Raw genomic sequence first — 12,734 nt, forward strand, 5'->3', positions numbered from 1 at the left:
GTATTAGTAATAATAAGGTAATAGCTTTTCTAGTCTTATTTCTATTATTTATATTCTCTTTCCTATTTCTTTGGCTTAATACCTATAGTATTTTCCCTTAATTTCACTAAACTAGATATATCTATTAATACTATTAAAGATAATAAAAATAATAAATATAATTTCGCTAATTTTTCTAACTTTTCTGAATTCTCTTTTCTTTCTTTACTTAGTATCTATTTCTTTTTCTAGAAGTTTCTCTAGTTTATTTATATAATTTCTTATTTCCGATTTCTTTTTAATTCTTATTTCCGATTCTAGTTTACTATTTTACTTGAATTTAAGAATATTTCCTCTTTTAAATATCTTTTTCGGACTTAGAAATAAGCTTTATTACTAAGATTAAAGCTATTTTAATTCCGGCTTTTACTATAACTAAAAATAATATATAAATTAATAATATAACTTTATTTCCGAATACTAAAGTCTAATTCTAACTAAGGTCTGACTTATACTATTTTAGTATAATATTTCTCATTCTATTTCCTCTACTTCTTTTCCTTCTATAGTTAGCCTCTATTTCTACTATCCCTATATACTATACTAGTAACTATATCTTATAGCTAGCCTGTATCCAAGTCGCTAGATATATTAGAAATTAATATAAGATACTGAAATTAATACTTATATATTCTTAATATTTTGGTCTTAGGCTTAAGGTATTATAATAGCCCTTTTTTCTCCTAACTTACTAAGCTAATAATCTGCCTTATAGATATCCCTCAGAACTTTATAAGAGTATTACCTTAACTATAAAGTTTCTATTCTTCCTGTATTACTTATTATAAAATATATAGAAGGAAAACTATAATAAGACAAAAATCTATATAAAGTATACCAGAGTATAAAACGTGATTTAATAGTAAAATAATAAATCAAAAGTATAAATAGTAAAGTATAAATAGTATATAGTATATAAAAGCTTAATTAATTAAATATTTATAAAGGATTCTTCTCTAAGTCTATAGAAAAACCAGCTTTCTTATATGATTTTCGCAAGTTATATATAAAAGACTATAGCCTTTACCATATAACCTAAACCTCAAAACCGCTAAAACAATGCAATTTTCGACGAGTACGGCCTGCCGTACTATATTAGCTAAATATATAATATTATAATTTATATTTATAAATTAGTTAGAAGAATAAAGAAGTTTCATATATTTATAAGAAGGCTAATTCTAATAAATAATTATATAAGATAGAATAGCTAATATAAAATACTTCTTATATTATTTAACTTATAGCCTATTATAAAAAGATATTATTAAGATTATAAAAAGAAGCTTAAAAAGAATATCTTAATTCCTAAAGATTAGAAAAAGCTTTATATAATTAAGAAGTTTCTTATTTCTTTTATATGAGCTACTTTTACTACTAAGGACTTAATTTTTCTTAATTTTATTCTTTTTATAATAGATATTTTAATTAAATACCTCTAAAAAAAAAATAAGTTTTCTTTTTCTATTATATAATTATACTAATTCTAATAGGCCAAATATTAGAAGAATAGAGATCTAGAGGAAAAAGACTTTCTTTACTAAATTAAGGTAGTATATAAGATTCTAGATAATTATTATATAAAGACTAATATATTTCTAGTTTATATTACTATATTAATTTTAAATTCTTATAATTATATAAAATATATTAAGATATACTAGCTAAAGAAATAGTTCAAACTAGTTCTAATTAAGGTTAAAAAGCTTTAGGAGAAATATAGGGAAAAGGCTATTCCTTTGTCTGCTAGAAACTGTCTATACTAGCAGGGGAGCCTGGCTCAGAGCAAAAAGGCAATAGCTAACTAATAGGTTTCTAAGTAAAGGCACACGTTTTCGCCCTGAGCCAGGCCCCCCTACTAGTATAAATAGTTTCCAGCGAACGAAGGAATAATTATATCTATTTCTCTAGCTTTTTCATATAATAGCTTGTTTTATGAAATATTAGAACTAGATACTTTTAATTAAATTTCTATATCTTTCTAAATAATAACTCGGCCTCTAAATTAAAACGAGTTTAAGGATTATAACTTACTAGTATTATATAATCCTAGTAAATAGGGAACTCTCGCTTAGTAATTGTCGGTTTACTAGGAACGCATAGTACCGTTATATAGTCGTGGAATACTATTTGCATAAGGTTAGTAAAGTTATTATTATCCAGAAGTAAGAATTACAATATCGTAGTATTAATATGCGATTCCTAAATCTGCTAAGCCTAATAGGGACTAGTCTACCGGTCGAGTCACGCCTGCGACGCGAGCTCACATGACTAGTCACATGACCAGGAAATTCGCAGTACAGCTATTCCGATAGTAATATTAAAATATATAGAGGTAATACTAGCCAAGGCTTTTTTTATAGCTATTAATATTCTTTCTATTCTATTAATAAGTAATAAGCCAGAGAAAGTATTTTCAGGAAATTAATATATAATAAGCTAAAATAGGGCAAAAATAAAAGTAGAGACTATTAAGATATAAAAATATTTAAAGTATTAAAAAAAAAGTAGAATTCTAAATACTTTCCTTAAAACTAGCTAGAGAAAAATCAAAAAAGGGCAAATATTAAGAGCTTAATATAGTCTATTAGGTATTATATAAAAGCTAGGCAATTATATAATATAAAGAGAGTAGTCCTATTTATTTATTTATAATAAAAGGGATATTCTAATTAGGATAATATCTAGGCTTTAAAACCCGGCCATTTTATATAATTTAAGGAGGTTTGAGTTATCTTCTACTATTACTCTCTCCTCTATTATTATTAATATCTCATATACTATAATAAGTCATATAACTATAACGAATATAGTTACTATATATTCTATATTACTTTTTTTCAGGAATCCTTAAATATTTTTTAAAAATACCTTAACTATTTTGGCAAATAGTATAAGAAGTACAGATATTAACTTGGCTACTATATTACTTAGTATAGATTATATAAAATATAAAAAAATAACTTATACTCGTTAAGTTAAGATTATATTAATAACCTCAGGAAGAAGCGGGATATTAAAGGTATTAGGAGTATAGGAACCCTTAATTATAATATCTGAGGGGGCAGGATTAGTAATATTAAAGGTATTTTACTATTAAGGACTACTAGTAATAATAGATGGCTCTAGTTTATTACCTCTTATATAAAAGAAGTAATATATGTTATTATAGCTATTAAGACGAGTTCAGATTACTAGATCTTGCTAAGCTTGAGCTACTATCTTAACTAATATATATATATATAGATAGATAGGTAGAATAGAGGGTATATGGAAAGTATATATAAATTAGAGAGAGGGTTGGGAGCTGAGAGCTTATTTTAAAGGTATCTGGATTATTGAAAATTAAAAATGGGAAAATAAATAACTCAGATTAAGCTATAATTTATATAGTTATTTGGTATAGTTCAGACAATGGCACCAAAATTAGCTGGGGCCTTAGAAATAGGGCAAAGTATTACTAAGAATTAATACGGTATTAATAGTATTAATACCTTACGATTCTGGCATCAATACCTATTAATACCGGAAATTAGGTATTTCTGCCAAGCCTGATATTGGGCCTTATGCTGCTAAGCAAGTCCCTGCATTTCCCAGGATAAGCATCACACTTAATACCTAAAGCAGGACCATAAGAACAGAAACACAGAAACTTAATTTAATCTATCAACCAGACGGACCAAAGAAAGAGCAAGAAGCTAACCAGAAAGGATGAAATGGCAACCAGGGCAACCATCAAGCACCATGCAGAATTATAACAGCATTATGCTTCCACAGAACCTTGATTTCACCCACACCTCTTTATTAATTGCCACCTCCCCTCAGTCTCTCACCTCGCTCTTCTCCGCCTGTGGAGCCGTAACCTTAATCCCACTTTCCAGCTTGAGAAGATTCATCTCGAACCCCTTACAAACACACCAAGTTCTAACCGTCTTAATCGCGTTCTTGATCTCACGTCCATTTAACTCCCACTTAGCCAGCTCATCCATCTCCTTCTTGCTAACCTTGGCCTGAACCTCGGGCCCTGGCAGTCTCGACAAGAATTTCTGCCATAGGACAAGACGAGAAGAGAACGGCAGGGGCTTGAACACTAGGTGGATGTTGACTCTGGAACGAAACGCGGCGTCGATGGTGGAGTAAAGGTTGGTGGTGAGGAAGATGATGCCTTTGAAGTACTCTAGCTCGCGAAGGAATATCGACACCAACTCGTTGCGAGCGATATCTCCTGGGTCTCGCTGGGCCATGAAGACATCTGCTTCGTCAAGAAGAATAACGGCGTCCCACTCTGTAGCCATCTCAAACACTTTCTTGATCTTCGGCCCAAGATGGGCTGCGTTCGTGCCGAGATCTTCAGCTTGCAGGTAATACAGGGGACGACGAGTCTTGTCGGCAACAGCTTCAGCCGTGAGTGTCTTTCCAGTGCCAGGAGGACCGGAGAGGAGGAGAATGAGACCTTGCCCTTTGCCCATTATTACATCGTCGACACCACCTTTAAGGCGTTGGTGATTGTCGACGAAAGTCAAGACCAAGTCTTTCTGTTCCTCGGGATATACCAAGTGGCCGTAAGCTTCGTCGTTCCAGACAACTGGTTCAATATCGTCGACGTAGAAGTAGACTAAATGCGTCAGTATTGATCAAGTAAGAGGGGACGTGATTGGTCAACGTACGCCAGAGCTTATTCTTCAATGCAAATCCACGAAGAAGAGGGGACACGAAAACCAGATCTTCCTTCCTGTCAAGTATTTCCTGTTTATTCTCCTCTTGCAACTCTTTCGACAGTGACCTGGCATTTGTGGATTGTCCCGAGATCGAAGCTGCATCTGCAGCAGGGGTTGCTGGGGGTTGCGGAGCTTGAGGTTGAGTACGGCGTCTACGAGAGCTGGTTTCGTTTCGTTGGAGGCCTTCTTGGTGCTTTTGGTACCCAAAGAAATCGATGAGGATGCGGCTTGCGACCTTAAACGATTAGTTAGAGATCATTTGCATCGAGCTGGGACTTACATTGTGTCTCTGGAAACCACATCCAGTTGGCAAGAGGCCCACACCAGAGTATTCACAATAGTGAAGATCCTGATACTCTAAAGTTTTCTTCGCTCTCGCCGCCAACCTCTCCTTGACTCCTTCCTGATCAGCGTGGAATGACAGCGGGTAATTGGGAAGCTCGGTGACAGGAAGATTTCCAGCAAAGAGAGGGATTTTGAAGTCAATGGGCTTCCAAGCGAAACACTCTCCATCAAATGCTATTTCCTCGCAGTTGATCAGCAGATGCGGTCTCTCCTGTGGACTGCCACATTGGTAAGAAGTCCCAACGACTTTGCACACCCGCTCGGCGTCTTTGGAAGCATTAAACAACATAGTGTCTTTGGCGAAGTAGGTCCAGGCCAGTTTATACGAAATCAGACCGCTGGTGTTAAGATGCTTGAGGTGAGACATAAAGCCTCCGAACAGCTCGCTCATGACTTGGACCAAGAGTCCGAGATGTTCCTTGAGCAGACTTCCCTCTGATCTTTTCTCATACAAAGCCATGATCTTGTCATAGCAGAAGAAGAGAGGTTTGAATGGCTCATTGAATTTCGCGGTCTCGGTAGTCTCGAGGAACATGCCCTCATCCTTGACGATATCCTTCAGTGCTGCAACGAGAAGAGAGCTTTGGACTTCGATCATGTGGATCTTGAGGGGAGTCTTCCCGGAAATAGTTGGCTGTTCGTGATCCTTGATCTTGAAGATCTTGATTGCAACACGATTGTTGGCCTTGGCAACTTTGACGGCAAGTTGCTTGGGTGGTGTTTCGACCCAGTCGTAGTGGCCGCTCCGGCTGTTCTTGCCTTCGTAGAAGGTCTTGATGGCGGTGCTGGTACCGAAGTCTGGGTCTCGGCCTGGAATGACAGGAGGTGCAACGATAGTGACCTCGCTATCGCCATCGACGGTTGAGTCGGGTGTTGCAATATCCTTGGCGGACTTGGATGCAATTGCCTTGGGCGGGCATACTTTGTTTCGCTTCCACAGCATCATGACTGGCTCGCTGTCGTCTTTTGCCTTCCGTTTTCGGAGTGTTCGCTGTTTGAAGAATAAGTTTGGATGGCAGAAGAAAGACGAAATGACATGATGTAGAAGGACTTGCACTTGTTGGGGAGGACATGGCGGATAATGTAGCCTGGTTGCAAGCTTGCAACTTGCACGTGATTTGTTAGTGGCCTTGCAATGTGGCTTGACACAAGTCCTAAAAACGCCCGACTAGGACTATTTATGTCTGCCTGTTACAGCTGGTTGATTCGGGAATCGAGCGGGGTACGGCTGCCTGCAGTCCTGGAGTCATGCTCCGAAGGGGAAATACAGTGGGTGGCCACATGTCTGTCCGATTGGGCTGTTTTACACCAAAACGCCTATATTGCCCTGGGCAGTTTTGGCAGGACAGCGTTCTTATATTTACCTTAGATTCTTGGATTTAAGCCAGATTTACTAAATACCCACTTCTACTTACTTAGCATTTTGCATTTTATCCCTTTTCAGGCTATCCCTTCGTCTGTCGGAAACTGTCCAGCGCTAGCAAGGGGGGTGTGGCTGCACGCAAGCCTCTTGAAGCGTAACAAAGCGAGGTGGGGCTTGCGTGCAGCCACACCCCCCCTGCTAGCGCTGGACAGTTTCCGACAGACGAAGGGATAAGATCAAATAATACCGAGCACTTTTATAACTTCGCAGATTTACTATGTAAATAAGCGAGAAAATCGAGAAAATCAAAAAGTGAAAATTAATAAGTTATATTATACATAGAGATAAACCTCAAAGAGACCTATATTTGAGTATATGTAATAAGAAGTAATTATTGATCGTGGGTTAAAAGTATTATTATTATAATTTAAGAAGGCGCCAGATTTTTGAGGAATTAAAGGAGGCGTTTTGGCCGTTTTTGCTGTGATTTTCGCGAGTCGGACAGACATGTGGCCACTCACTGTAATTGGTGATCGGCGAAGGATTTCCAGGCTACCGAGTCTGCCTAGATTTTCGCCCGAATTGCCAACACACAGGATGACTCTTATAGGTGGATCTTGGGATTTCATTTCCTTCATCCAATCATTTCTTCACGCTCCTGAGACCAGTTTGATACAATTGTTGATAAGAAATGGTTGAGATGATTGGGCGAGAGGAACCGAGCCGAATCGAGGAACGAATTGATGGTATCAGCCACAACAATCCATATACTTCAAACTCCTCTCTCTGTACTCCAATTGCTCACTGGTGACAGAATATTAAAGGAAGGTCTCGTTTGAAAGGTGAACTGGCATTTGTATGGTGGAGAAATATAGAGATTAGTGGTAGTGTGGGGCTCAATCGTCTCAAGGCGACTGAGACGACTCGACTGGATGATCCTTCAGTTTCTCCATGCTTTTCAATGCATACGGACTTCAAGACATGCACAAAAAACACGTGATTGACGAACAACCTCTTTTTGGGGGGGGGGGGGGGGGGCACTGCGTCCCACCTTTGATTTGCGCCAAACTGTCCAGGGCAACTGAATTCCACACTCAGATGCCACTAAATGTTCATTGGGACCTGCAATTATTTTTTATTCATGTGTGAGCAAGTGCCTAAACGTGTGAGAAGAAGATGAAAATTAACATAACGAGGAGAGCTCCCGGATATATCACCGTTGAGGAGCAAACCACAGAGGAACGGAAACAGATTCAACTCTCCTGTATTACTGCAATAGTTACTCCACAAGCTCAAATCCGACGTCTTGAGCAAGAACGCCTCTATGGCGAAAAATTTGTCTTGTGGCACGTCCTTGGGAGCGATAATCGATCTCATTGACCATGCTCTCGACAGCTTCTTCTTCAGTAAAAGAAATGCCTTTGTTGTCTTCTCTAGGACAATTGAATATACCACTTACGTAGGGAAGAGTGGCTTTCGTGCGAATAGTATCGATACGAGACACATGCTTCACCGAAGAAGCCCGGCACAACGATACACTCCGCAAACGGACCTTTTCCAGCACCATGGCACCTAGGACTCGCGTGTCAGTTTCCGTTACACTAAGCTTTCTGGAATTTTGGACAGAAGTATAAATGTACTTCTCACAGTCTTTATATCCAAGTCGCTCTTCTCCCATTATCCTAGAGAAACAAGCCCGAAATCGCCGGGTTGGGAAAAGACATTGGGAATTGCAAGAGTCCGTACATACTGCAAAAGATAGACTGAAGTTTGGACAGAACATCCGCCGCGAATTGCGGAGTTATATTTATTCTCTTGAAGCATGACGTTGCTACTAAAGTCAGCAGGGACTAATCAACAGTGGGTCGCCTTTCATAGGGCGGAGGGAAATGAAGACAGCCAAGTCAGTGCCACAAGTGATGCTCGGATGAGAGACGTTGACGAGACTTTGAGATAAAAGATATGGAACCGGAGAGGACGGTGTCTCGACCGTGGAGAACCGCAAATCGACCATGGGAGATGATGTTTCGAGTCACGCAACCACTGCGTTGTGTGTACAGAGCCTAGATTGGTCCAGGCCGCTAGAAAGGTTAGTATCTGCGGAGCGCCATTCTACTTCATGGAAGTCCCTGCAGCCATATATCCTCTAAAGTGCAGGCGAGAATTAAATCCGGAATCGACTATAGTGTGTGTTTGACAGCAACAATAAGCGATGAAATGAAGTGCTGCAAGAACCCATTGACGCTAGGAATTTGGAAAGTCGATAGGACTAAAATAATAGAATAGAGAAATACCTGTGAGATTGATTCTAAAGAGTTTCCAGTGAAGACCTCCGCCTCGGATTTTTTTCACATATGATATAGTATTTTTTAGGAAAACAAATTATAAAATCCAGTTTCGCGTTTCTTACTTAAACTAGTAATTCTTATACCTTTATACACTAAGAAAGCTATAAGAACGTAATATTTAAGCTAGAAACGCAAAATACAATACTGGATCCCACAATTTATTTTACTAAAAATCGCTTACGTGTATTACTATATCCTTTCCCTCTTCCCTCTTCCCTCTTTCTCATTCTCCCTCTCTTCAAGCCTCTATTATTACTTAAAATCTTTCCTCTCCCAATTTAATTCTTATGTATAAGCATAAGGGTAGGAGAAGAGGGGGCCCTGCGAGGGGGCCCTGCGAGGGGGCAGGGAGAGAGTGGTAGCGTAATAGAATAAAAATTACGAAGTAGAAAGAAAGCGAGAAGTAGAAAGTAAACTTCGAGGGTCGCGAGTCGAGAGTCGCAAGGAAGCGCTATATTTATAGGCTTTTAAGTACTAAATTATAGAGCTATATACAGCCCTGAATATCAGCGATCAATTTTTTCCTGGGGTGCGGCATAGCATTTTTGGGAGGGAGAATCGTGAAATCCGGTTTCGTGTTTCTCACTTGGACTACCTTAGTGATCCTTATGGCTTTCCGTAATCTACACCGCTAAGGTTACCATGATTGGACAGCAACATGCGCGGCAGCAGGACAGCGAGGTTAAGGGCCTCCCAGCCGCACCAGGCTGGCAGGAGCCTCTTTTCTATTTCGACGCCTGACATCGCGGCCGAATCATGGGAGTGTCCATACGCTCAAATACCCAAGGACCTCAAGCAGAAGAAAACCAGCACAATGGTACGTTGGCGATGGTAGTGGAAATTTGTTGAGCGCTGACGGAGGAACACAGCCGTTGCGACAGCTCTGGCCCGATCCCAAGAGCTCGGCCGGCGAATTTGCCAAGGTCGAGTAGGTCAAACTCCTATCATCCATGCTCCTGCTAACGCATCCAGCATTATCGCTGTCCATGGTCTAAATCCTCGAAGCAAGAAAGACGCCGACCACGCCTGGGATACATGGCGCACCCCTCCAAGGCCGGATGGCCGCTTATGGCTCCGCGACGATCTCCCCGAATACATCCCCGACTCGCGAATCTTCCTATACGAATACAACGCGGCGGCAGTCTACGGGAATGACCAGGATACATTCGTCGGTAAAGCGAACGAACTGCTCGAGGCGATCCGAATCAAGAGGGACAATATCGAGGCTCGACCGATTCTGCTGTTGGGCCACAGCATGGGCGGATTGCTGATCAAGCAGGCGCTGATCAACGCGCACAATAACCGAAAGTATACACCAATCAAGGATGCGACCACAGGGCTGGCGTTCTTTGCCACCCCACACAAAGGCGGAGACTGGAAGATGGTGAGCCTGGGAAGCATAGCGGCCAAGATTGCAACTGCAGCGGGATTCCAAAAAGGGGACAATGTATTGGAGACACTAGACAGAGGCAGCATCTTTTCAGATATCTTGCAAGAACATTGGAGACACCAGTTATTGGAATATGATATCATTTCTTTTTGGGGTGCTCTGGACAATGTGAGTAATATTAGAAAGAGATGTGCCTCAATGCTGATTCCACCTCACAGGTTGTTCCGGTGGACAGTGCGCGGCTGGGATTGCCGGGGAACCGTGAAAATATTGTGAAGCTGAACGCGGACCACGGAGGGGTTTGCAGATTTGGGGAGAGCCAAACAGATCGAGACAACTTCGAGTTGGTGTCTTTCAATATCAGAGAGATATACAAAAATGCACTTAAAAACTGTGAGTTGAACGCTACCCTTTCTACTATGAATCGGTAATGGGGACTGTAATGGAGGTTATGCTTGAGAATACACTCAAGGATACGATATCAAATAGATGCGGCTAGTTCGATGATAATATACTGCGTTTTGCCAGGGTTGTGCTAATAGTTATGAAAGTGTTGACAGACCACACGTCCCCTTTATGTCAGGTCGGACAACCTTGCCACTACATCCCATTCCCTAAGAACAAACGCTTCGTAGGACGACAAAATATAGTAGACACACTCGAAGCGATGTTTTTCACAAATGAGTGCCAAAATATCGCCGTTATAGGGCTGGGCGGAGTTGGCAAGACGCAGGTCGCTCTCAAGTTTGCATACTGGGTAAAAGAGAACAAGCCAAACTTCTCTATCTTCTGGGTACCAGCACTTAGTGATGCGAGCTTTGAACAGTCGTACACGGAGATGGCAAGAAAGCTTCCTATCCGCAAAGACAACAATGAGAACCCCATGGAGTCAGTTCGGCGATACCTGAGCTCGGAGGAAGCTGGGCCATGGCTTCTCATCGTGGATAATGCAGATGATAGAGAAATGCTTCTCGGGAGTTCAGACTCGCCAGGCGGGATTCTCGAGTATCTGCCACAGAGTGAACGAGGCCTGACTTTATTTACTTCACGTTCCCGGGAAGTAGGAGTGGCGGTTGCTGGAAAAGATGTGGTTGAGTTATATGAGATGAACCCACAAGAGGCGGAAAGCTTTTTGGAGAAGTCGTTGATTCGGAGAGACTTGCTCAGCGATAGTGCAACGACAACCAGACTCTTGAAAGAGCTCACTTATCTTCCCTTAGCAATCACGCAAGCGACAGCCTATCTGAACATAAACCAGGTTTCGATTGCAGAATACTTGAGATTATTACGAGCCACAGAACAGGATATGATCCACCTGATGAGTAGACAATTTCGCGACAATACCCGATATAATGACTCGCAGAACGCGGTGGCAACGACCTGGCTTGTGTCATTCGAACAGATCCGAAAATCCGATAACGCCGCTGCCGAGCTACTATCATTCATATCTCGCATCGAACCGAAGGCAATACCGCAGTCTATCCTGCCTAGCTTGGGCTCGGAAGAGCAGATGGTGCACGCGCTTGGCACACTGCGTGGGTATGCTTTTGTGGTCAAACGAGGAGACGAGGAGATGTTTGATATGCACAGCCTAGTACATTTAGCGACGCGAATATGGATTCAGCAAGAAGGGCGTGTGACACAGATGATGGAGAAGGCAACAAGACATCTGGCAGCAGTCTTTCCGTCTCGCGATTGAGTGAATCGCAGCTTGTGGAGAGAGTACCTGCCACATGCTCTTCGGGTGCTCTATGGGGATGAAAGGGTTGATATAGAAGAGAGATATGAGCTGGATTTTAGGGCCGGGAAATGCCTGCAGGCAGATGGACGAACTAAAGAAGCTGTGAGGTGTATTGAAGAATGCCACAGATGGAGGAAGAGTCATTTCCCAGAAGAGCACCCTAATCGACTAGCCTCCCAGCACGAGCTTGCAAAAGTCTATAAAGCTGACGGACAAATAAAGAAGGTGGTCGAGCTCCTAGAACACGTTATTGCGACAGATGAGAAGATGCTTGCCAAGGAGCACCCTGATCGACTAGCCTCCCAGCACGACCTTGCAAGCGCCTATGAAACTAACGGACAAACAAAGAGGGCAATTAAGCTACTAGAATGCGTGGTTTTGGTAGATGAGAAGACGCTTGCCAAGGAGCACCCTAGTCGACTAGCCTCCAAGCGCGCGCTTGCAAGAGCCTACGAAGCCGACAGACAGACAACGAGGGCGGCCTTTGGAAGCACAGCTATACCTTGAAGCAATATGCGGAAAGCACAAAGTGGATGACACAGTTAAGGAGCCAAAATCTACCTACGTTTAGCCGAATAGGTGTTGTTGGCTAGAGTTCTCAATTCTTATGCAGGAACTTATTTTCGAGTTCGTTAAGCCCTTGTGAATTTTGTGTTGCTTCACTTGTTATTGTGCCTCTGATTTTAGATTGTTTGATTAGCATTGTGGCTTCACACTAACCAACACACTGCACTTCACCTATCTAATCACTCGCCACAGCATTTGCCTCGCAGCTAGAGGAGAAGGAAAT

At 41.2% G+C, this 12,734-nt stretch overlaps 3 protein-coding genes across 3 annotated transcripts; 2 read left to right on the plus strand and 1 right to left on the minus strand.

Moving 5' to 3' along the window:
• Positions 1-3,537: 3,537 nt before the first annotated feature.
• K444DRAFT_573383 (P-loop containing nucleoside triphosphate hydrolase protein) lies at positions 3,538-6,162 on the minus strand. Its single transcript, XM_024877402.1, has 3 exons — positions 5,038-6,162; positions 4,707-4,992; positions 3,538-4,654 (listed from the first exon to the last, which is right to left on the minus strand). The coding sequence occupies exons 1-3, from the start codon at positions 6,046-6,048 to the stop codon at positions 3,861-3,863; spliced, it is 2,091 nt and encodes a 696-aa protein (XP_024727890.1). The 5' UTR covers positions 6,049-6,162; the 3' UTR covers positions 3,538-3,860.
• A 3,341-nt stretch (positions 6,163-9,503) lies between these two features.
• K444DRAFT_656527 (uncharacterized protein) lies at positions 9,504-10,728 on the plus strand. The gene is made up of 4 exons (XM_024886089.1): positions 9,504-9,630; positions 9,683-9,741; positions 9,786-10,371; positions 10,422-10,728. Exons 1-4 carry the CDS (start codon positions 9,628-9,630, stop codon positions 10,632-10,634), a joined length of 861 nt encoding a protein of 286 aa, XP_024727891.1. The 5' UTR covers positions 9,504-9,627; the 3' UTR covers positions 10,635-10,728.
• Positions 10,729-10,747: 19 nt separating this feature from the next.
• K444DRAFT_647369 (uncharacterized protein) lies at positions 10,748-12,451 on the plus strand (the record flags this gene model as incomplete). Its single annotated transcript, XM_024885323.1, has 5 exons — positions 10,748-10,996; positions 11,030-11,346; positions 11,377-11,889; positions 11,923-12,046; positions 12,170-12,451. The coding sequence occupies 5 exons, from the start codon at positions 10,748-10,750 to the stop codon at positions 12,449-12,451; spliced, it is 1,485 nt and encodes a 494-aa protein (XP_024727892.1).
• Between the last annotated feature and the right edge of the window lie 283 nt (positions 12,452-12,734).

Source organism: Hyaloscypha bicolor (genome assembly GCF_002865645.1).
Source record: "Hyaloscypha bicolor E unplaced genomic scaffold K444scaffold_182, whole genome shotgun sequence".
In the NCBI taxonomy this organism is placed as follows: domain Eukaryota; kingdom Fungi; phylum Ascomycota; class Leotiomycetes; order Helotiales; family Hyaloscyphaceae; genus Hyaloscypha; species Hyaloscypha bicolor.

Coding starts and splice junctions, on each gene's coding strand:
- K444DRAFT_573383 (XM_024877402.1), bottom strand. CDS start 6,048: ATGATGCTGTGGAAGCGAAACAAAGTATGCCCGCCCAAGGCAATTGCA. Junction 4,993..5,037: donor GTGGTTTCCAGAGACACAAT/GTAAGTCCCAGC, acceptor TAATCGTTTAAG/GTCGCAAGCCGCATCCTCAT. Junction 4,655..4,706: donor ATTGAAGAATAAGCTCTGGC/GTACGTTGACCA, acceptor TGACGCATTTAG/TCTACTTCTACGTCGACGAT.
- K444DRAFT_656527 (XM_024886089.1), top strand. Junction 9,742..9,785: donor GGCGAATTTGCCAAGGTCGA/GTAGGTCAAACT, acceptor TAACGCATCCAG/CATTATCGCTGTCCATGGTC. Junction 10,372..10,421: donor TTTGGGGTGCTCTGGACAAT/GTGAGTAATATT, acceptor TCCACCTCACAG/GTTGTTCCGGTGGACAGTGC.